This window comes from Micromesistius poutassou (genome assembly GCF_964030765.1).
Source record: "Micromesistius poutassou genome assembly, chromosome: 7".
Lineage (NCBI taxonomy): Eukaryota > Metazoa > Chordata > Actinopteri > Gadiformes > Gadidae > Micromesistius > Micromesistius poutassou.
Genome location: NC_140277.1, coordinates 10,260,332 through 10,285,548, shown reverse-complemented (window position 1 = coordinate 10,285,548; position 25,217 = coordinate 10,260,332). Strand labels below are relative to the sequence as shown.

Below are 25,217 nucleotides of genomic sequence, written 5' to 3'. Positions count from 1 at the left end.
AATAATTATATTGAAATAAAAGAGCAGATGGCAACTGCAATAGAAACCAGTCTTTCCCCCCACGAAACATTATGGCAAATAATTATCTGTGGGCTTGAAAAGCCCCCAGTTAACAAGTCTGTCCTTTTGTTGTGAGCCAAAACAGGAATTCTCTCTTCTTTTGATTGGAGCGGCATGTCTATGGAGCCTCTGATGTGGGTGGTTTGGGGGGTTGGGGTGTTCAGTGCAAGTTTGCACACATTACGCTTCCATCCCCTCAAGTGGCACTCCCAGCAGGCTGTCCTGTTCCTCTTTACCCCGGGTGTCGCACTAAACTCCTTCCCCCCACTATTGTGCGTGTGGAGAGTTGAGCGTGTGCTGCACAATGTTGCAACCTTTGTTCCTCCTCCATGTCTTTTCTGTCCGTCCCCCCTGTCCCCCCCTCTCCTCTCTGCTCACTCAACAGAACCAGAGAGAGAGAGGTAGGCAGGCAATCCCCTCTCTCAGGCTCTCTCGTTATCACACACACACACACACACACACACACACACACACACACACACACACACACACACACACACACACACACACACACACACACACACACACACACACACACACACACACACACACACACACACACAAGCGACCTTGCTCGCCCCCTCTTTCATTAAGTGAGTTAATTCCTCTGAATCTGTGGCCTGAGGCCTGCTGGCATGGAGGCAGAGGAGACTGGCTCAAGGAGTTCCAGCCCCCCCCCCCCCCCCCCCCCCCCCCATCCACGGACCCCCAGCACTGAGTCTGTCGGTTCTCGGGCTGTCCATTTTTTTCATACCAACCGATCTGTCTTTACCCAGCTTACCTCTCCTCCTTACTGGCATGTTAGCAAGGCTCAGTGCTAACCTATGGCTGCTCCTAGCCCTTAGCCCTTAGCCCTTAGCTCTTAACGCTAAGGCTGAGCTGAGGCTCAACCAGCATTAGCCTCCGTTAGAGGACATGAGTTTAATGGAGCATAGTAGCGCCTGAATGTCTCTGGCCTGGGGAGCTTTTACTCTGCTCTTAAGGAGACAAAATAATACAATATAACAATATATAATATGTTTTAATTTAAGAAATGTTTTAAGTTAACAAGATGGTTTATGTGTATGTAGATTATATCCTTGATAACAGATCACACACAGACCCTTTAGTAAGGATTTAATTCAATACACGACTACAATAGATCAGTCTTCCGTTGATGCGTCATCAACCTTGCTAGGTAGCCTCATCATTGTTGTTGTGTCTTTAACCTAGAATGCATGTTTTCCAGCGACACGCAAACTCACCACTGGATAAACTACGTTCATGGCAACTGTTGACGCTTGCTCACTGGTGTGTATGTGTGTGTGCGTGCGTGTGTAATACGATACGAGCTGGATACGGAATTGTTGTGTATCCGCTTTCTAAAAGTTAAAAGGTTCTTGAGTGGTTGTCGTGTTTTTTATTCATGATGGTACATTTTCAATGTATACGTGTGTCACACTGTGACGGTGTGTGTACCATTCAGCAGACGGAACAGGTGAGCAAACTCCATCTGAACCCTGACATGGGAGGGATGGCCGTCCCTTTGTTTGGCTTCTAAAGATGTATTGGCCCTTAAGGGGAGAGCGTGGCTTGTGAGAGTGCTTTTGTTGCATGCGTGTGTGTGTGTGTGTGTGTGTGTGTGTGTCCTACTTTAAACGGAAAACATGCACACGCAAAAAAACTACCGTGTCCTGTCTGCTCTCTTTCTCTTTCTCTCACGCCACATCTTTGATTTTTATGGAGGACTTTGATACACTTCAACTGGCTGATGTGACAGCTGTTTCTACCCCCCCCCCTTTTCCCTCCACCACTGCAACCCCACACACCCCAGCCCGTGCTGACTTTAACACACACACACACACACACACACACAGCCCCCCTTCCCTAATAAACACGCACAGTATTTGGGAGAGCGACCTTACGTATGTACACACACACACACACACACACACACACACACACACACACACACACACACACACACACACACACACACACACTCAGTCTTTTTCCGCAGTGTTATTTTAACAATGGTCCTCCCCTGTGCTGATGTGGTCTGTGGGGTCTTGGTGCCAGCAGAAGGATTAGTGTTTTATATCACTCCTTTCTGCTGGACAGCCCCCCACCTCACCCCTCCTCCCCCTCCCACCCCTCACCCACAGGGCTCTGGTTTCCCCGGTGCCGACATGGCCGCCTCTTTTAGTTTCTTTTTGTCTTCAGCGCAACTTCCACGCTTGTTGTGGCCCTTCCCTCGGCAGGCACTGCGGTGCTGCTCAGCGTCACTGGCCTCGGCTGACTTGTGCTCACACGCACATGTGCGCATGAGCAACGTGCACACTACCTCAACCTCTTCCTGTTACCATTCACTGCACTGTAGTTCTTCTTCATTTTTAAATGGAATATTTATTATTTTTTACAGATAATTTTGTTTTATTAATGGCAAGATGATCCTAGTTATGAGATTGAATTGGGATTCCCTGATTTACAATACTGTGCTGATTTACAATAATTTCATTTTGCCAATATTGATTTTCACAACGGGGCCACTCTAAGAATATATTGAACGCTATGGATACAGTTGTCCACCCTTAATTCACCACTGGCTATCGGTCGATATTATACATGACTTCATATTCTGCTGTTCTTCCAATGCACGGCCCTAATTATCATACACTTAAAATGTCAATTTCAGCACTGCTGTAAAACCTTAGGGGGGGTTTGACATCAGGGACTCTGGCCTGGATCAGGGTACCCTTTCCCCCCCATTTCGTTCTCGACATCGTCTCCAAAATATCAATGACAGTAGGCATGGTGAGAGGGTCGGCTCCATTGTATGGGCTCAGGATCTTGCAATCTGTGCGCTTTTCTACACTGGAGCAACGAAATAAACATATGCAAACTGTACTCTTCTCTTTGTGTTTATTTTCCTTTGGCAAACCAACTTGGTGTTTATCTACTGTGTCTGAGTAGACAAGGCTGATGTGAAGGCTGAGTGGGGAGGGGTGACAATCGTCCTCACGCACAGTACAAATCTTACCTAGTATTGTCCTTAAAGACAATGGACTCCTTTTTTCCGTCACCTTAACACCAATCTGCATGGTGGCTTCACCTGCCTAGCCCTGGTCCCTCTGACCTACACGCCTTCTCTCTCTAGCCACCCCCCCCCCCCCCACCACTTGCTTTCACTCTCTCTTTTCCTCACTTCCTCACTCTCTTCCCATCTCCCTTCCTATCTGTCTCCCCCTCGCTCTGTCCCCCTCCCCTCCTCTTTCTCTCTGCCTGAGTCTGTTGTTGCTCAGGCGCCCTGCTCCTTATTAGCTAATGAATTGGTTGCTCCTGAAGGGCTCTGGGAAAGTAAACCAGGGAAACAGGGTCAGCTCCGTGGCTCCTCCTCACCACTCGGGTTTCAAAAACAGAGGCCCCTGTTACCGTGGCAGCCACTGTGTCCAGGGCCCCCCTCCTCTTCGGTGAGAAGGGCCCACATCTGGTGACTTTGAAGACAGGCGGTTGTGGATGGGAAGGGGGTCACATGTGTTTAATTTGGTGTGTGGATGTGTTGGGGATATTGGTGTTTGTGTGCTAAAGACCTTGTTATTGTCAACACCATTAGCTCCCCGGGCTGTTTAATATCCCTGTGTCCCAACTGAAGGGCTTAGGGTTTTTTGTGTGTCATTAGAACATTGACTTTTCTTCTTTAAAATGCAGTGAAATATCTTATTTATTTATGGTTCATTTGCTAGGGACAGATACAGTATACATAGACAAACTGAGGACAGCTATCCAATGCAAGTATCATAGTGCTTATAGCGGATGCTATAAGCACTGTGGTAAATATGATTATAAATGTGGATGACTGGCTGGGACTGATGGCTGGGAGAGTGGTTGAGCAATTCTCAAAGCACTTTGAAATTGTCTGTGTCTCAGAGACCTGGGTTGTAAGAGTTGTTACCTTGGAATGGATGTCATGGTCAACTAGGTTGTACAGTTCTTTGTCTTTGGAGACTGGTGTTTTGGGTTTACATAGGAAGGCTGGTCCAGACTGTAGTACTAGCTAAGCTTGCTGCTGGTACGTACCTTGAACCGTGGTCTGCTGAGTTGTGCTCTGTGGAAACATATCCCCATTGTTGTAGTTGGGTAGACTGCCTTATGCACCGCACACAGTTATTGTACTACTTTGCTGTCATTGCGTGATCTGTGATCGTCTGATCGCGATAAGTCCATTTCCTTCTACAATGAGTTCTGCAACCTCCACAGCCAACACTGCGGTACATAGCTACAGTCTTGATATTGTGAGTTTGGGCTATAGGGCTAGTTGGCCTTACCGAGGACAAAACCTACCTCACTGAGACCATCCCGATCTGTGGGCTTCAGATGGATAACTGCAGCTATTGCTTTGAAGCGTCTCAGACGACAGTTCTGTATATCAGGCTTGTGAGGAGGAGAAGGATGCAAAGGTAGGTAAGCCTGTAGCAAAGCTTGCCATCTTCTCCAATCTTCATGCTTGTCATTCGTGATAGATGTGTCCCAATCTGTGGATTGAGAAGGGCTCCCTGAGAATAAATCTTCCTTGAAAAGTCACTGGGGCTAGGAGCACACTTAGTTTACATGTTCCTGAAGGCTTACAGCTCTCCGAAACATGGAACGTGAATGTATCTGACATGATGTCCCAGCTCACTCTCAGGCTGCACTGAACAGGGAGATCATCCACAGACAGATTCAGATCTATATCTTTGACTCAACCATCTGCAGGAAAGGAATCCATTACTTCTGTTTTGTTTGAAGCTTGTGGAGCCTGAGAGATCTCTCTCTATAAACCATCTTGCATCGCTGCTTAAGATTGTTTCTTTGCCTCTTGCTGCCCTCCACAATCCAAAGACCTTTTGTGTGGGAAGCCACTGGGAAGAGCAGCTGTACTTTTTTTTTTACAACTGAAATTCTCCTTCACTCTTAAATGGTTCTCACATGGGCTCAGATGATTGGGGCGTCCATTCTCCAAGATGCATTTCTTCATAACACTCAATGTTGTTGGCTTGTGAGCACTGCAGAAGCAAACATCACCTATGATGACTCACTCTAGATACAGCTTTTGTGCAAATGCGTCATTGTTGGGTCTGTTAAACTGCTTGCACACTTTGTGAACCTGCAGCATGTCCCTCCCTAACAAAACAAGGTAGGTGGGGCCTAAGGGTGGTATTTCATCAGCAATGGACGTATCAACAACGTACATGGAATAGCTGGTGATAGTAGCCTAACTAAAACAAATAAAGTTAGCATGCCAAGTCGCTGGGTGAAAATACTAACAGTCTGGCGAACTCGAATACAGAGCTAATTTCACAACAATTAAGTCATATCTTATATAACTGAATTAACTTGGATACATAATATAGACGATACCGTCTTAAAGGCTACAAATATAAAATGACTGACATGATGGAAAGACAACTAAAACAAGTCCTAACTCATAGCTACTTCATATCAAACAAATTAATGTTGTAAAACAACTCAAATTGAATAAACCACTAGAGGCTGCACAGACATTAAGCAGGTCTGTGACCGATAGAATAAACAGAGTATCCCGCAAGCCAATATGCATGTTGTGTAGCATGTACTTAGTTGTGTAGCATCTGCAGTAGCTAGCTATCACTGCTGTATACGGAGAATGGGGTTAGCCTGGCGATTGTTAGTACTTGCACTTGGTTCTATGAATGTCTTTACTGTACCGACGGCGATATATTGTTTTACTTCTTATGACAAATGTACTTATTGTAAGTCGCTTTGGATAAAAGCGTCTGCTAAATGTAAACGTAAATGTGTAAAACTGTAATAGAGGGAGCAGAATCATCCCCAGGACTATCGCTTCATTGCTTTAACTGCCGGGTTATGTTGTTCTGGTTGTTTCGTCAGATGCCAACCATGAGGCAGCGGCTGAGGCGATCGAAAACATGGCGGACGCCGTCACACACGCTAGGTTTGTGGGGACGGACCCTGCCAGCGATGAGGTGGTCCTCATGAAAATCCTGCAGGTATGTTCCCCATGCATCGAGGCAAAAGTACAGTTTCAACTTGTGTGAACACAGCTGTGTATTTATTTGTTTGCCGTTTCTAAATTAAAGGAAACAATCACATTTTACAATTGGGTTTTTGCATTTATTCAAATCTGCCTGCTCGTAAAAGTTAGCTTACATATAGCTTATTTTCCTTTATTTGTTTGCGATTGCGCTCAATTTGTGGGGTTTAATTAACAAATTTAGTTTTCTGTACGTACCTGACTTTAACATTTCTAGTATTTTTTATTAGTTGTTTTTTCCATCCCCAATGAAGCTCCTGAGGAACAAATCATTATTTTTAAATCCAACCTTGCATTGTAGTGAACAGGTTTCATCCGGTTCTTTGTTCCTTGCTCCAGGTGTTGAGGACATTGCTGCTGACACCTGTAGGAGCCCACCTGACCAACGAGTCCGTGTGTGAGATCATGCAGTCTTGCTTCCGAATCTGCTTCGAGATACGTCTTAGTGGTGAGCATAGATATTTAAATCTTAGACATGTGGCTTGTACTACATTACTTGGCCATTTCTTAAACTAAAACTACTTTGGGTTTAAATCATTATCTTTGTTTGCCATTGAATTACAAAGGGAGTTCTCTAACACGTGTGTTTGTGCTCGTTCTCGTAACTCTGGAATACAAGCCCAACACTAAGATAGAGCCAGTGTTCTCACATCCCTCCAGATTTAACGGCTACTGGTTTATGAACACAGAGATCTTCTGGCCTGCCACTGTTGGTCCAAGACCTTAATAAGACTCCCTGGTTCCAGCCTGACCAAACAAGACACTAGCAGAGCTGCTCTCCAGCTCTGTTCGTCTGTGTTGTTTGTATCCTCAACGCAATCTCCCTCACTGGGATGTTCACCTCACCTCATCTGTTTTGCTCTCCTTCTCATCCTCTCTTTTCTCTCTCTATCTCTCTCTGTTGCTCTCTCCTATTGTTTCTTCTTCTCTCTCTTGCTCTCTTTCTCACACTCTCTTCCGGTCTTAATCTTTCTTTAACTCATTATCTCTTTCTCTCCTTCTTTCTGTCTCTCTGTCTCTGTCTCTTTATCTCTCTATCTCTGTCTCTCTGTCTCTCTCTATCTCTCTCTCCAACAGAGCTCCTGAGGAAATCTGCTGAGCACACACTGGTGGACATGGTGCAGCTTCTATTTTCCAGGTAAATCCGGGAAAGGGGGTGCAGGAGAAGGAGGGGAGGCAGGGGAGAGGAAGGGTTGCGGGTCTCAGATAATTGTGTATGTGTTTACAGAGGTGATTCCCTTTGCTCACCCTTGCTGCACTACAGTCAGAATGGTAAAGTACTGTTGAGGGAGACTATAGGACTACGCTACCCAGAATCCACTTGAATCTGGAGTCTTGTTTGGTGAGGGCTTACATTCCTAGACGATGACTTTAATGCGGTTTATAAAAAATGCATGCTCATTTTGGGACTGTTTTGTTTGGAGAACCAATAAGCCTAATGAAACCACCACACACGGACAGCGACTCCACCCCCGAGTGGAAATTCACGGCCAACTTGGATTGCTGCTTTGCCAAAACCTTCAGCTCTGCTGCATTGACAAAAAACATTATACATCAAAGGAGCAATAACGTAATTATTTTTTATTTATATAGGTTTTCTAGACACTCAAACGCTTTACAATGTAAATATTATGCAAGAATTAAAAAAATAATAATATTAATGAAAAGCTACATTAAATCAAAATAATACTCTGCAACCGTTTGCACAATTCACACCAATTCATGCCATGGCAGGCTTATTCCTTCATGGAGGTGTTGTGGTCTTGGAGCTCCAGGGCACACATCACAGCTGTTTAGCCCTGTGCCTTCCCTTCTGCACTGTAAGGAGGGTCCGCCAGGTTGGTGATTAGCTTCACTGTGATTTCCTGCTGGCATTTAGCTCATTCTCCCTCACACGTCTCTCTCCCCCAGATCGCGCGTGTGTTTGCGTGCATACATTACTACATTTGCATTAATGCATATGTATTGGCATGCATGCATTACTGTGTTTATTAACACGTATGAGTCAGTGTGCATGTATTGAGTGTGTGTATTAGCGAGCGAGTGTGTGTTAGTGCGCCTCTACTATCGTTTGTGTAATAGTGAACATGCATTATTAGTGTTATTAGTGTATAGTGTTTTAATGCACAAACATAACTGCTTGCGTTGGCATGTGTGTATTAATGGTCGTGTGTTGGCATGCATGCAATAGCGCATGCATGTTCTCGCGTGTGTGCATCAGGGTGCTGGTCACATCCAAGATACAGACAGCGATGAGCCTCCTGAGCGGCAGACTGTACAATCTGCATATAGATGAAGATGGCTCTCGCTCCCTTAACGGTAGCTGACGGTGTGTTTATGTGTGTCCCTGAAAGAGAGAGAGACACATAAACACACCGTTAGCATGGACTGCCTCCCCTGCTGTGATCCACGTGTGTTTATAGCTACTGCGTGGCACCTTGTTAGCGTGTATACCCCTAGCCGGACTTTACTGCTCAGGGCAGCGGCGAGGGAAATAAAAAAGCATGGTGACCACCATGGTCAACAGGAAGGCATCCCTGCCGGTGAGCCGTCAATGTATATTTAGTACCAATTTTTATGACGTGCCTCCTCTAATACTCACTGGCGCACAGGAATATCACAACCGCAATAATTACGCACACGCACCATCACAAATGGACACTCAGTCACCCATCTCAATTACACACACACACACAATGCCTGACACACACACAAAGAGACAGAGATTTCATTATGTTTGCATCTAACTGACCGTGGAAGCCCCCCCCCCCCCCCCCCAACTTACCCTCACCTCCACAACCCCTGGGTTGTAGAGGGGGGGTGTGTGTGTGTGTGTGTGTGTGTGTGTGTGTGTGTGTGTGTGTGTGTGTGTGTGTGTGTGTGTGTGTGTGTGTGTGTGTGTGTGTGTGTGTGTGTGTGTGTGTGGTGTCCCCATCTGTCTGTATATAATGAGCAGCAGCTCTGCTGAAGTCCTCAGAAGGCAGCTTAGATTGGCTGCTCAAAGTATTAGGCATGTTAATCTGTTGGACCCACAGATCATCCAATAATCAGGCTAGCAACACAACACTCTATTAACACTGAGGTAATGTTGGAGGGTAGTGCGTTGGCATCATCCTCTGTGTGTGTGTGTGTGTGTGTGTGTGCACGTGCGTACAACTGGCGTTGACAACTCATTTTCCAGCAAAGCCTAAGAGTCCACAGAAACCTAGTGGTGCTCTCTTTCTCTCACACTCACTGCCTCTCAATTTCCAAAACACACGTACGCACACACACACACATGCACACACTCACGTGCATTTTGTGTGAGGACTCGATAACCAGCGTTGGTCTCATCAGAGCTCCCATCCCCAGGCGTGTCAGCTTGTGATAGCCCCTGATAAGCTAGCTTGTGGGGAACTACACAAGTACGATTTTTTTAAATGATAAGCCAATTTAGTTTTTCTAACCCTAGATTGATAAACCCTAGAGAGTTTATTATGCAAATATCTTTACTTTTTTTTTTTTTTTTTCTTACGGTATTATTATTTTTCCTGAGGGATTTAAATAAATCATGCTTTTAACTATTTTGAAATGGGAATTTTTTTGATGAGAAACCTCCCATGATTTAATATTATGTTATGTTTCTCAGCACAGCTTTGTTACTGCAGTATTTCTGATTTGACCATTCAATGTTTCTTGTCTTCCTTTAGACTCCCTCAGTTCAAAGAGGAGGCCAAGAGCTTCGTAGGAGCCAACATGAAGAAGGTAACAGGAGTTAGATGTTGAACCAAGACCTGCTCCCTCCTGATCCTCCACCTCCTCCTCCACTCTGATCCTCCTGCCTGCTCCTCCACCTCCTTTTCCTCCTCCTCACTGCCTTCATCTTTTTTAGTTACCTTAAACCTACACCATGTTTGTCTCCATAACCCTAAACATAGCAAATGTAAAGTAACAAGAATGTTTTTTCCCTACTTCCCATGTTAATAGTCGGCGACTTCACTGAAATAAAAGTATTTACACTGAATTTGGAAAAGTTAACATATCAATTAATTGTTTTGGATTTGTTGATAAAAAAAGGGCTTGACATTCCTTAATCGTAAACATTTATCCATTTTTAACCAAAGAAGGTAAAATCTTGTACAGTATTATTTATCCACCATCTCCATCCTGAAGGAGGTTGCATGCCCCCCCCCCCCCCCCCCCCATTGGTGAATGCACATGACTGTGTGTGTGCATGTGACTGTGCGTGCGTGTGTGCATGTGTTTCTGTGTGTGTGTTTGTATGCGTGTGCTGACTGACATATCTTCATCACTAATCGCGGGCACCTGCCCCCTGCCTCCCTCCTCCTCCTCTCTCTCCCTCGAGGCTTACAATATCTTATGGAAAAACAAACGAGTGCAGGTAAGGAAGATGGCCGACCAAGAAGATGCCCCGCCCTCCTCTTCCTCCTCCCTTTCCCCCTCTTCTTCACCCCTCTCTGTAACTCCTCTTCCTCTCGCTTTTCTTTGTTTTTTTACTCATTCTCGTCCCGACTAATCCTTTTCTCCTCCCTGTTGCTCTTTGCCCTCGAGGTCAGAGGGAAAAGAGTTAGTGGAACTCTGAGGAGCATCCCTCTAGAGTTGTTTGTGTTCCCTTGTGTGATCTGAGAGGGATTCCATGTTGTTGATTGCTCTGCCCACGCTCCCCTCTCCCCACCCCACTCCCGAATGCTTTTTAATTATCTTTTTTTTAAATCGAATTGGAATGCAGATGCGTTTTGTGGTCGCGTACGTTTTTTTTGTTCATTGTATAAAACCTAAACTTTGTGTTTTTGTGTTGTTGCTATCCGATGCATGAAAACAACCTGTTTCAAATAATGCATTAAGTTATTGATAGTTCGCAATCTTTGCAACAGTAGTACTTCCTAAATACGAAGGAAGGAGGGACGTATTTGGGGATGTATCTGAACCATTCAACTCATCCTCAGACTGGAGGAGGTTTTACTGTGTCATTCAGCGTTTACGTGTCAACACATCTTAGTAAACGAACGTGGACGTGCAACAGTAGTTCCAGCCCCGTCAATGGCTCCATGAACCACGTTAACCCAGTGAGTGTGTCCATTGACCCCTTCCTCTGCTGTGTGTCCTCCCCTCAGCTGAAGATGCGTGCGGGAGGGATGAGCGAGTCCTCCAAGTGGAAGAAGCAGAAGCGTTCGCCCAGACCACCGCGCCACACTGGGAGGGGGTCCCCTAGCCAGTCAGCCCACCTCTGCAACAACAACCTCTCTGGTCAGACACGCACACATCCACACATACATGCACACACACAATACACACAAGCGTGCACACGTTTTGCTTGAATGAGAAATTTTAAGACTGCAATCTTTTTTAGTTATTTTTAAATATTCTTTATTGAAATGTTTTAATATCAAAACAAGTTGACTTGAGTTATATGTATGACTTCGGAATTTAAATTAGAATCAACTTCTTCTATAAGCCTGAGATCTTTCCAGCTGTCTTGATGAAGAATCAACAGCCTAACTCACTCCTCCCCCCTCCTCTACCTGAGCAGGTGGGGTCCCCTTTATGGAGCCAGGCTCCAGCCTCCCTACCTCGGACAGTGCGGGTTCCTCAGTCTCCAGCCCATCCACTGCAGACAGCGGGCTGGACCCTGGCTCCAAGGCCACCTCCAGGGAAGACCTCAGCGACCTGGAACAGACCAGCTCAGCCGCCACCACCCCCGGCACAGAGACCCCCCGGCTGGATGCAGCGGTACGATGAGCCACACAGGATACTCATCCTCTGTAGCTCAACTATAGAGAATTACAGTCCTGGAACTATGCAACCATAAGACAAATAATTTAACAAATATTTAATCAGACGCTCCATAGTACCAGAGATAAAAACATCTTAATGGGTTAGGAGTTAGATTCCCCGGTTTTGCTGTGTTAAAGGGCAGGTATTTCATCAGCCAGGTGTTATGTTAATCTGTCCATCATACATCTAGGTGGACACTCTCACTTGGGATATCACCCGAGGGTCGATTATTCAACGGCTATATACAGCTAACAGCTATATGATGCCTGTTGGTTAAATCTGGGTCTTTTAACCCGAATGGTTTGACGCTGAGTAGTAATCTGATCACTGCTTGCTCTCCGCTCCCCTCTCGGTTCCAGTCGGACGGCAGGAGGTCTGAGCGTGGTCAGTCCACCTCCGTGGAGTCCATCCCGGAGGTGTTGGAGGATAAGGACTCTCTGACGGAGAATTCGGACAGCGCCTCCGTCCATGACATGGACTACGTCAACCCCAGAGGAGTCCGCTTCACCCAGTCCACACAGAGAGACGGTGAGGAGACCTGTGGGTCCTGTTGCCCATTCATTCCCCTCATTCACTTATTCATCTATTGACTCTGTCCCTCATTTACCTTGTCGTTTCTTCAACGAGTCAATCATTAACTAGACCTGTAGTCCAGTCATCCATTCATTCATTCACCCCCTCACCCCACTCAGTCCCCCCTTTTCCCAGCAGTCAACACACAGAGAGATGGTGCAGTTACTTAAACCTGTTGGATTCTCACTATTCATCTTTTCATCCATTCATCCATTCATTTATTCATCCAGTCACCCATTCACTCAGTCCACCCATGATGGTATGGCGGTCATACCTTTGGGTGGACACCCAGACTTGTTGGCTTGACAAGTCAACATGGCTTGAGGGGCTCTTTTAGCTGAATGCCATTTCCTTCTTCTTCAACGCCTGCAGGTGCTTCGCTCATCCCCTACGGGCTGCCCTGCCTGCGTGAGCTCTTCCGCTTCCTCATCTCGCTGACCAACCCCCACGACCGCCACAACACGGACGCCATGATGCACATGGGCCTCCAGCTGCTCACCGTGGCCCTGGAGTCTGCCCACATCGCCCCCTACCAGTCCCTGCTGGGCCTGGTCAAGGACGAGCTCTGCAGACACCTCTTCCAGGTCAGTCCGTCATGTCAGCGCTCTCCGTACGATGGTCCAAGTGGATAGTGGTTATTTTTTACATACAAATACAAATGCATTGAATCTCATTTGGTGTATATTTATTCTTGGATGTTTTTTTTGTGTGAATTTTTGTGTGTGTATTTCGTAATTGTCAATTAATCCATATTTTTTCTCTCTGTTGCAGTTGCTAAATGTGGAGCGTATGAATCTGTACACTGCCTCTATTCGCTGCTGCTTCCTGCTCTTCGAGAGCATGAGATGTCATCTGAAGTTCCAGCTCGAGGTAACTTGGTCGTTTGAACTGCATTTTGAGTTACAACATTCTTTTTATTTGTGAATTCTTGTAATTCTTGTATTGGGTTCTTGTTCAATGTCCTGAAGTGAAATTAAAGCATTGATGCTTGTGATGTCACTAAAGGGTGGATTTTTTGAATGGCTTGCTAACTGCTTATCAAAATCAGTTACGATGGTTCGAATAGTTCACCTTCAACGCACTGCACACTGCTCAATGCACACAACAATAAAATGAAAATTGTAACTGGAATGTCATGTTTGATGTTCCTGTAGGGTAGATCTTGAAATGGCGTGTTGGTGGCTAAAATACATCCCACCTGATAGTAAAATCAGGCTCCCTTTAAACAACCACCTCCTCCTCCTCCAGATGTACCTGAAGAAGCTGATGGACATCATCACGTCAGAGAATGTGAAGATGCCCTACGAGATGAAGGAGATGGCCCTGGAGGCGCTGGTGCAGCTGTGGAGGATCCCCAGCTTTGTCACCGAGGTCTACATCAACTACGACTGTGACTTCTACTGCTCCAACCTGTTTGAAGACCTCACCAAGCTGCTCTCCAAGGTGAGGCGGAGGTCCAGTCCTGTTGTTGGATCAATGACCATGGCCCTTTCTGGATCTGAGCCAGGATACCATATGGGGATTGTTGGGGTTGTCGTCATATATGTATTTTCTCTGTGTTGAAAGCTTTATTAATATGAATCCATTTGCGGGCGGCTCACTGGCTCATCCAACTAGTACGCTAACCATGTGTCCAGTAAGCCAGGTTGGATTCTAATCTGCTGTCCTATGCCTCAAGTGATAGGACCCAACGTTGACCCATCGTAGTTTTAAAACAGTACATTTTCTTTCTTGTGTTTGGTTTGTTTTATGTTTTCATTTATTATACATTTTTGTATAAAAATGTGTGCTTTTGTTTTGATATTTTAACATTGCTTATGTCAGTGACGACTCAACTATCCATCACACTCAGAGCTCAGTAACACCTCATCGTTGTGTTGAGATGTCTCCATTGTAGTTTATTCTCTTCCATCCCTACAGAATGCATTCCCAGTGTCTGGACAGCTGTACACCACCCACCTGCTCTCCCTAGAGGCTCTGCTGACCGTGATTGACAGCACCGAGGCCCACTGCCAGGCCAAGGTTCTGAACAGCGCTGCTGAGCAGGACCAATCAACAGACACAGTCCTGGCAGAGGGGCAGAGCTCCACCAATGAAAATACAGAGACAACAACAGGTATGCCTTTACTCAACACATTCTTTTTACAGATTATATATTTTTGTTACCTTTTTATGATTTCATTACTTTTTATCTTCTCTTGAGATAGCCGACACACCATACCACAAATTGGAAAACTGTTCAGACAATTAAACAAATTCTGATCAAATAAATCCACTATATTAAAGTGCAAAGTTCTGTCAATGAGGAAGGAGTTATTTGTATTGGTCATCATTGCTTTTATGCACTTATGTATGTATGTATTTCTGACCAGACCCTAACAGACTGGGTAATGGCGGCGGTGGTGGGGGTCAGAGCACTCCAGAAGCAGAGATCACGCTGGTGTGTCCTCCAACCAGCGGCCACCTGATGGCTGAGAAGATGAGACTGGGCCGGCAGGACCACGGGGAGAACGACACGGGTCAGTCTAGGGTCTGATACAGGAGTAGAACTCCACACTAATACACCATGAAGCTCAGGGTTAAATAATACAGCTAAAGGAAACGAGATGTAACCATTGGAGTCATTGGATGAGGCCATTGGATATTCTCATTTGGTGTCCTGTCTCTAATGTTGGATGTGTAGTTGGATGGTTTTATTTAATGTAGTATTTTAATGTGGATGTTGAATGTAGGCATTTAGCAGAAGCTTTTATCCACACAGACCTGCATTCAATTTGTCACTGAGGAGTTGGTAGGGGTTAGGAGACCACTTGCCAAAGGATACCAACAGATACACTGTTTACAAATGGGATCGAACCAAGCCTCTTCTCGGCTGAGAGTCAAACACCGCAAGCCTTGACACTATCCTGCGATCGACAATAACATGGATTCTACTTCTCTTTTTATCCCAGCTGAGAAGAAGAGCCTGAAGAAACCTCAGCGCTTCACCTCGTATTCACCAGAATCCCAGGAGCTGATGGACATCAAAACCAAGAAGAAGGTTAATGACGCATGCTCAAAGCAATGCTTGACTCAACCCTGTTTCTGTGAAAAGAATCCCAGAAAAGTTGGGACCATCAACATCATTGGTCATGGATTTGCATTCTCCATATCAAACAATGATGTCAATGGTCCAACTTTTCAAGGACCTTTCAGCGGAAACTGACACTTATAATACAGGCCCAAGCTTGAAACTGTCCCTTTAACACTCAACGCGTTATCTGCTTCCAGCTCCTGATCACGGGCACGGAGCAGTTCAACCAGAAGCCGAAGAAGGGCATCCAATTCCTGCAGGAGAAAGGTCTGCTCAGCAGCCCAATGGACAACAACGAGGTGGCCCAGTGGCTCCGCGAGAACCCCCGCCTGGACAAGAAGATGATTGGAGAGATTGTCAGCGACCGCAAGCACATGGAGCTCCTCGATAGCTTCGTCAAGTAAGTAGGCTGATACTAAGCTAGTGCTAAGCTAATGATAATGCTAGTGTAAGGCTAATGCTAGGGTAATGCTATTAGAGGCTGATGCTAGGCTAATGCTAGGATAATGCTAGGGTGATACAAAGATAATGCTATTCTAGGCTGATGCTAAGCTAATTTAAGGCTATAGCTAGGTCAGGCATTACAATCACAGCTAGTACATGACAGGCCCACTAAGGACTTCCCCCTGTTCTGCAGCACGTTCACCTTCCAGGGCCTGCGCATTGACGAGGCCCTGCGGCTGTACCTGGAGGCCTTCAGGCTGCCTGGGGAGGCCCCTGTCATCCAGAGACTCCTGGAGACCTTCACTGACAACTGGCATGTAAGGAGAATGTCTTGTGACCACACTTCAGCCTAGACACACACGTCTCAAAATAAACCCTGTGTTATGTATGGTTCCATGGATCGTTACCTTGGATTGCCTAAGGAGAGTTATTAAAGGTATCACAGAATAAGATCGATTTTTAAAATTAATAATGATTTAAATTTGTATTTGTATTCCAGCTCAGGTATGTCACAGCACGATGTTACACAATACAATTAGACAACTCTCCAAATGAGATGCATTTAATGAATGCACATATATATTTGCAACATATTACATATAATTGTATTTATACATGTACAACTAAAAACATTTCACGGCATTGATGAAATGTTACTAAAAGACGTACCATGAGCGTTCTACTCACTCGTCCCGAGCACACAGACACAACAAACACACACACAGACAGACATGCACACACACAGCCGGTAACACAGCAGGGGATGGCTGGCCACGACCGTCCCTATCATCACCTCAATAAATAAACCAGCTATCTAAGGATGGGGTGTGAGGAGAAGGGAAGGAGGGGTAACAGTGTGACATAACCACACACACACAGGGATGAGATGATGGTAGAATAAAGGAGGACTACATTTAGAATACGGTGGATTCTGAAAATAGCAAGGGGACTCATGTGACCTGGAAACTATGAGATGGTCTTTTCATAGTCCATACACACACACACACAAGCGTGCATAAACAAACACGCACTCAGTCATATGCACAAACACACACTAACACACAGACAGACACACAGAGGGACGCAGAGAGACGCATACACACACACAGACCTACGCACACACCTACCACGTACGCACACACACCTACCACGTACACACACACACACACACATACACATACACATACACACACACACACACACACACACACACACAACAAACCCAAATGCACACACTACAGTCCTTGGGTGAGTTCATTGGGCTATTTAGAGCAGTGACAGATGGGTAAATGAGTTTTCCGCTCGGTGTGGTGACAGTCTTTTCATCGTGGTGAAATGCCATGTGTTGGTAACGGTGAGCATGGCGTGGAACATGTCTTCTGATTCCATTCCACTCATGGGGAGGGGTCATTTGATTTTTAGGTCGGTGTAGAGCATTGATGTGGTTGTCCTGTGTGCTAAATCAGTGACTCCAAACACATACCATATTTGCCATATGTGTCGGATTGTGTCAATAAAGCTATGACCAGAAAAAGAAGCACACCTCAGCCTCTACCATTGTAAACCATATTTTCCAGTGCAATATTATAATGCTAAATTATATTAGTATAATATAACGTTCAAAGAAATCCATTCTGGTTTGGTGTCCATGAAGGAATAGCCTGTATGTAACTCTATCATAACGTGTTATGTTTGTGTCGGTCGGTCACAGAAAGTCAACGGGTCTCCGTTCATGACCAACGACGCCGGTTTCGCGCTGGCCTATGCCGTCATCATGCTGAACACGGATCAACACAACAACAACGTGCGCAAGCAGAACATCCCCATGACACCAGAGGTGAGTGGCGGACACACACACACACACACACACACCTAACATCTACGTGCCCTACCCTGCACGCACGCACTTAAACCTCTCCTCTGTCCTTGCGATGGCGCTTATTTGTTGTTCCTGTGTAATTACTTTTCTGTTCTCAAAACACGTGGTTAATTTATTCTTACAAACACAGCTTAATTAAAAACAAACTCATTTGTTAATTACACAGCCCAAAAAAGTTGAAACTTGGCTACTGAGAAAGCAAAAAAACGGAGAGGGAGAAGCGATGGAGGGCAAGAGAGAGAGGGTGAAAGAAGAAGAGAGAGGGGGTGAGCAAAAGGACCAGGCAGAAGAGATCCGGAGAGCGAGAGCGGGAGGGAGAGGAACAGGGAGAGAGAGGGAGGCGCGAGACCACAGACAGCCACAGACAGAGCTGGAGACAGAGGAGAGGCCGTACCATTTGTCAGTGTCTGTAGTGACATTCTACTATGTGTGCCAACACTACCACCCCACCCCCACTCCAGGCCTGTCCTCCTCTTTGATGCCGTCTCTCAAAGCCCCCGGCCACAACAGCTGTGGCCAGAGGTGGTCTGGTGATCTCACCCACCACCATGTGAACGAGAGGGTGGGGGGCTGTTAATGGCCTCTGTGGCGTTATCTGTCTCTCTGTCTGTCTCTGTCTGACTCTCCCATGACATGTATACATATGATGTGTGTGTGTGTGTGTGTGTATATATATTTATTTATTTATTTATTTATTTATTTCCTTTGGACCTTTATTTCATGTATTTTCTGTTGTTGTTTTTTACAATACCAAAGTTTTATTCTTTGCTTCATTTGTAATCAACATTTATTTATTTGAATAGGGAATAGGTTGCATATATTTTGATACATCGAAAAGTACAAATACATATATATTTTTTAATGTATTACGATTTTCCGTATTTGATTATAGCAGTCAACAACATTAAGGCCTTGGCTTCCAGCGCCCTTTGGAAACATAAACAAAATAGTAACACCACCATAAAAAAGGAGCACCGGCATTACACCGACTGCTGCAAAGTCACGCAGCAGGGCCTTGTTGCATATCACAGCCTGCAGGCTGCAGGGAGAAGTAGTTTTCTGTTCCATTTAATTAGTTTGCCTAGTCCAGCTGACTGCCGTGTTCACTTGAGACGCGGTCGGACCTCATGCGCGACCCTCTCCATTCCTTACCTTTGCCCGACCTTGTGCCAGTGTGCCGCCGAGGGGTATTGCTTCAAAATGATTTTCAGCAGGCCAGAATGTTTGGAGCCGTAGCCGATGGTGTGGTGTGTGTTTTAAACTTGCCGTACTCCAGAGCACAGCGCCTTACCTTGTGACGCTCAGTGTTCAACCACGTGTCAACACACCTTGGTTTGTGTCTCCATATTAAGACAGTTTGTTTTGACTGTACAATAACTGAGTCATGTATTTTTATGTTCCAGTGCATACCGATCCATGCACCATGGACCCTAAAATCAACGTTTCAATACGAATAGACTCACGGTTTCACCCCTGATAGTACATAAAAAGGTATACTTCAAATAAGTGGAATATGGAGGAAGGCACGCCTGAGACTATGACAATGAGTGCACTTTTGATATGGTCCGGATGAAAATTGCGAAACTATTATATAAATATATACAACACAAAAATATTTGACAAGACTGGGTGTCGTCTTCACTCGTCACTCTCTCTAGCTCCCGGCTGTTTTGATTGTCCTCGCGTCTTATTGGCTGTCTCTTTCCCTCTGGTTTTTTGAGTGACAGATGCTGAAGACTAAACATGAGTCCCTTAAGACAGGCCTTAGAAGACATTGTGGGTGGCCCACTGTCACTGAAAGTCTCTCTCTTGCTCTCTCTCTTGCTCTCTCTCTCTTTCACTCTCTCAAATAGAACCACACATTACCACCTCTCGCACACACAGCACTTTTGACACATGGTGTATTTAACATACATGTGCACATTGACACTTAAAAGAGGGTCATGCACACAACAAACAATCTCGCACCCGCGCCGACTGCCCTGTTCTGTTTGAACTATTCCCGGCCCATTCCCGGGGGCTTAATAGTAATTTGGACAAGTGGGATCAGGGAATTCCAGCCCCGACGGACAACAGAGAGCGTAACCCCGGGCCGAGGCCCAGATCCAGCCCCAATAAAAGCGGCGCCATGCTCTTTACGGGCCTGGCGTCTCGCCATGCGGAGCAGCAACCGCGCCATTTGTTAGCGTGGTCGCAGGTCGACGTATTAGCCGAGGTATGCGCCGCGCAGTTTTACGCACATCCAATCCTCAACCCTAAACCCTTAGATTTTATTTTCATAATGTAGTTTGATCAGAGGCAGGGCAGGAGGACGGTTTGATGGATGGTGGGTTGGTGCGATACGCTGTCTGTGTAAATTTAGACGGGGGGGTGAGGGAGAGGGGGAGAGAGAGACGGAGGGCGAGCGAGACAAAGAGAGAGAGACGGTGAGACAGACGGACAGGGAGAGAGCGAGACATAGTGGGAGAACGGGAGACAGAAGGGGAGAGGGAGACAGAGGGGAGACCAGCATGAGCGATGTGTTTGCGTTCCATCTCAGGAGGAGTGTTTGGCAGCCTGTATGTCCAGCTGCTGCCGCACTGCCACAGCTATTGTTACCATCGGCTGCTCCACGAGCCTCTGTGCCACACTCTCTCTCTGTGTGTGTGTGTGTGTGTGTGTGTGTGTGTGTGTGTGTGTGTGTGTGTGTGTGTGTGTGTGTGTGTGTGTGTGTGTGTGTGTGTGTGTGTGTGTGTGTGTGTGTGTGTGTGTGTGTGTGTGTGTTCATTAACGTGCTCGTATGTTAGCGATACCATGCGTGCACTGCCCCCACCACTGCCGCCCCCTCTCTTCCTTGATCCCCCTCTCCTTGTGTTTTTGCCCCCCCCCTCCCCCCCAGAGTATCAAGAAGAGCCTTGATGCTGTCACTCATCGCCCTCCAGTTATGTTTATTTACAGGGAGGGGGTGGTGGGGTGTCCCTGTCTCCTGCCCATGTTGTTTTTTCCCCTCTGAAACCACAGCTAAAGCAGATCAGGTGACCACACGAGACAGTGGGGGTATAGGGTGGTGGTGTGGTGTTAAGTGTACGAGGTCTCTGGATGAAGGCCCATTGATTTTATTTAATATTAATCATTAATTTTATTATTGTTATTTATGTTTTTTGTTTAAATGGTTCAACTCTGCTATCCCTTAGCCCCACCCTCTCAATCTCTTAAGACTAGGGGAGGAGTTAATTTTTGTCATGGTATCATCAATGCAAATTGTACCAATTCTATCATTTAATTTTCCATTCATCTTTCCTTCTTATCTGCAGCAATTCAAGAAGAATCTGAAGGGCGTGAACGGGAACAAGGACTTTGACCAGGATATGCTGGAGGACATTTACAACGCCATCAAGTAAGCCCACAGTGAACACCCAAAGCTCAATGAAACAAGATATAGCTATCTAATATATCTGTGCAATAAAGATACCCAAGTATCAAGAACGCTGTCGGGCATGTCCTGATCGTGCCAGCAGAGTGGCGTCATAAAATAAAGTATTTCTCTCGGATGATTCTCCATGATTTAACCTTTATCAGGCCAAGTCACTTAAAGGTGCTGGGGAAAACCACATTTTTAAAAGCATCTGTCCATGAACAACATGGCCAAACCAGAAATTGTTCTCTTATGGAGTTCCCTGAAACCCAAAGTTCCCTTGCAGTTTTAGTTTTACATGAAGGGCTCTTGTATCTGTCACGTTTAATTAAGTTCACGGTATCAGCTTTTCTCTCATCTGTGAAGTCCTGGGATGTATACGGTATCAGCGATACCTCGTATCCCGTATTTCATCGCAATAAAAGATCATCCGTGTCAGTGAAATCCTATGCCTACACGTCGTAAATTGCTTAACCTTTTACTTCTGATACCTAGTGCTGCTCTGCACTCACTCTAGTTGTGTTTTTTTTCCAACTAGGTGGTGCAGCACCAAAACCTTCTATTTAAGCTGCTCCAATTTTGATTGTATGCTTGTTGTGGCTATGTATGGTAGTGGATGAGATGAACACACACACACACACACACACACACACACACACACACACCGATCTTCTCAGCCTCACTTACAAGTTGCTTGGAACCAAAAGCGTTGTAATAATAAATAAATAAATTAATATAAAAATGCAGTAAGCCACCGCCTAACCCTGTTCCACGGTTCACCCCCCCACCCCCCCCCAGGACGGACGAGATCGTGATGCCAGACGAGCAGTCTGGCCTGGTGAAGGAGAACTATGTGTGGAGCGTGCTGCTCCACAGGGGGGCCACGTCCGAGGGCCTCTTCCTGTCGCTGCCCCCGGGGAGCTACGACCACGATCTGTTCTCCATGACCTGGGGGCCCACCATCGCCGCCCTCTCCTACGTGTTCGACAAGAGCCTGGACGACACCATCATCCAGAAGGCCATCGCCGGCTTCAGGTATCCAACTCCACTGGTTGTAGTCTACGCAGGGCCCGCTGACGTGTGCTGGATCGCTGATCATAGATTCTCCAGTCGGACCGTATTGACGAATACCTTTCAATATGCTGTATGTGTCAAACACGCTCACAAATATCATACCACATTATACAATTGTTCCAGCTCTATTTGTCATTGAACCCATTGCTTCCAGTACAATTACAGTAATTTGTTTGTTAACATAATTTCCAGTGAGTTAACAAAATAATCCCACAGTAGCAAGAGGTGTAATGTGTATATATAAATTAGTGGCATCGAGCGGAAAGGACTTGAAATGGCAGAAATTTAGTATCATGGTCATAAGTGTTTTATGACCAGGGTCCTCTTCCACAGAGGGTAAGTTTTGCTATATTGCACTGGCATGTTTCTACAGTGCAATGCCATGTAACTACAGTAGCCCATTATCACTATCATACCTGTAAACTAAAACTACATAGTTTTACAGACTAAATAACTAACTAATCTAACTTGTTAGTTCTGACCTATAGTTTTACTAACATAATTAAATATCTAGCCAATGCTGTCATAGATGATGAGGACATAATTTTGGAGGTTCCTCCTGGCACCTTTCAGGCCAGTACAGGCCACCGTAACTTCTCGGTTGGTTGCAATCTGCAACCTCACCGCTCTAGATGCCACTAAATGCTACACACTGCACCTTTAATAACAATGACTAGTCGGTTCATCGTCATTATTGAGTTTTAATAATTTCCCTTGTCCGTGTTGTCTCGTAGGAAATGTGCGATGATCTCTGCTCACTATGGCTTCAGCGACGTGTTTGACAACCTGATCATCTCCCTCTGCAAGTTCACCACTCTGAGCAGCGAGGTGAGAGGGACCAACACGTCCACCTGAACTCACGTTCCACATACATGGAATAGAAGGATCATGGCACTGAGGGAAAGGGTTATACAGGCGAAGGTCTGAAGGTTGTCCAGCCGATGAGGGAGACCCAGGTTCCCAATACTGAATATGAGTTGGAGAATTTTTTGAATAAATACAAATATATATATATACTTTATTGTGCAACAACAATACTTATTAATAGATGGTTATAATGTGTGATAGATGCCATGAGGTGGCCTCAATATGATTTGAACCCTTGTAATATTAATCTCAGGCTCTACCAGTTGAGTCACACTAACATTTTCATATAATGGTAACTATTCTTAACGATGCAGTAGTGGAGGGCATCAGATTTAACAGTTAGCATGTGTAAAAGGTTCTGAATTCAAACCCCAATGTCCACAGTCTAACTAGGCATCTTTGAAAGATACCCCATCACCCCTACCTGCTCCTTAATAAGATGTATAAGTATTCATCACTGTAAAACACTTTCGGTAAAATGACAAAATAGTAAATGGCATTAACGTTGTGTGTGTGTGTCGTTACCCTAGTCGGTGGAGAATCTTCCAACGGTGTTTGGCAGCAACGGTAAGGCCCAGCTTGCCGCCAAGACGGTGTTCCACCTGGCCCATCGCCATGGCGATATCCTGCGGGAGGGCTGGAAGAACATCATGGACTCCATGCTGCAGCTCTTCAGGGCAGAGCTCCTGCCCAAGGCCATGGTGGAGGTGGGGACACTAGCATTAGCTCTGTTAGCATGATTGAGGTGGTAATGCTACCGTTGGCTCCTTTGTTATCATGGTGGAGGGTGGGACAGAAGCATTAACTGTGTGAGCATAATGGAGGTGGGGGACAGTAGCGCTAGCTTAGTTGATAGCATGGTGGAGGTGGAGGATGCTAGCACTCTGTTGTTAGTATTAGCCATGTTGTTAACTGGGGTGGGGGGGGTGTTACCTAGTCTGTCTGCAAAATAGCATACTTATAAAGTTGTTTCTGATGGAACCATGGGTGTTTGTGTGTGTTATACTGCCACCTGCTGGTCAGTTCTGAAATGCATGGTGTATTTTAACCCCCAGGTTGAGGACTTTGTGGAGCCAAATGGAAAGATTTCCCTTCAGAGAGTAGAAACGCCTTCAAATCGGTAACTAATACAATACATCATACAATCCTATATATATTTTTGTTCTAAACTAAAAAAAATAGGATTTCTAATGAGAAAGACAAAAGCAGAAGGACAGCAGAAAGCTGAAAGACAAAAGCTAAATAGCTCGTGCTCTTGATCAGTGCATCATGGTCTTCTACCCTCTCCACTACAGCGGTGAGTCAGCCGTGTTGAGTTTCGTCAACTGGCTCACGTTGAGCGGAGCCGAACAGTCCGGACACAGGGGCCCCTCCACCGAGAACCAGGAGGCCAAGCAGGCAGCCATCCTCTGCATCAAGGTGAGGGGTGGGAGAGGCTTGCACACAGCGGCTAGCTGTGTTGTTTACGTTGGCTTTGTTTCCCATCCGCTAAACAACACGGACACCAAACTGCCTGAAAACCTGTAACAGTGTTAACATGGCAAATTTTGGATAGGGATCTGTTCACCTAGGCGTCTTAAAGATCCCATATCATGCTTTTTTTAGGGTTAATAATTGCATTTGGGGGTACTAGTAGAATAGGGTTACATGCCTTTATGTTAAATAGCCCTTATTATTCTCACACTGTTAATTTCTGAAAAAAACAATTTTAGAATCTTTCAAAAACCTTCTGTTTTGAATCATGTCGCTTTAAGGCCCCCCCCCGAGTAGCCCAGTCTGCTGTGATTGGTCAGCATGGATACTCTGTTGCAATTGGTCAAACGCTTTGCGTGTGTGTTGGCAAATTCACACCCCGAGAAGTTGTAAACATTGCGGGTAGCTGGGAGGTGCATCTTCTGCACTGCAGAGTCTGATGTCACACTATTATAGAAGTAAAGTTTGAGCGCAAACAAGCTGTTATTGAGTTTGTTATCACGCACTTATTGAGGGGCGTTCTCAGTGGGCACGAATACTCACCCTAGCTTGGACT

General features: G+C 45.6%; 1 protein-coding gene across 3 annotated transcripts in view; it reads left to right on the top strand.

The window, feature by feature from the left end:
* The window catches only part of gbf1 (golgi brefeldin A resistant guanine nucleotide exchange factor 1), an 82,124-nt gene that overhangs the window by 37,336 nt on the left and 19,571 nt on the right, over positions 1-25,217 (top strand). For all 3 annotated transcript variants that reach the window (XM_084470511.1, XM_084470512.1, XM_084470510.1), the window contains exons 5-26: positions 5,947-6,065; positions 6,449-6,557; positions 7,187-7,247; positions 9,799-9,853; positions 11,224-11,356; positions 11,640-11,839; positions 12,244-12,412; positions 12,830-13,041; positions 13,229-13,327; positions 13,706-13,900; positions 14,378-14,573; positions 14,830-14,976; positions 15,409-15,497; positions 15,728-15,930; positions 16,168-16,291; positions 17,686-17,811; positions 21,147-21,229; positions 22,046-22,282; positions 23,056-23,149; positions 23,719-23,895; positions 24,244-24,308; positions 24,484-24,607. In XM_084470511.1, the coding sequence (XP_084326637.1) occupies positions 5,947-6,065; positions 6,449-6,557; positions 7,187-7,247; positions 9,799-9,853; positions 11,224-11,356; positions 11,640-11,839; positions 12,244-12,412; positions 12,830-13,041; positions 13,229-13,327; positions 13,706-13,900; positions 14,378-14,573; positions 14,830-14,976; positions 15,409-15,497; positions 15,728-15,930; positions 16,168-16,291; positions 17,686-17,811; positions 21,147-21,229; positions 22,046-22,282; positions 23,056-23,149; positions 23,719-23,895; positions 24,244-24,308; positions 24,484-24,607 (3,017 nt within the window). The remainder of the gene's footprint in view (positions 1-5,946; positions 6,066-6,448; positions 6,558-7,186; positions 7,248-9,798; positions 9,854-11,223; positions 11,357-11,639; positions 11,840-12,243; positions 12,413-12,829; positions 13,042-13,228; positions 13,328-13,705; positions 13,901-14,377; positions 14,574-14,829; positions 14,977-15,408; positions 15,498-15,727; positions 15,931-16,167; positions 16,292-17,685; positions 17,812-21,146; positions 21,230-22,045; positions 22,283-23,055; positions 23,150-23,718; positions 23,896-24,243; positions 24,309-24,483; positions 24,608-25,217) is intronic.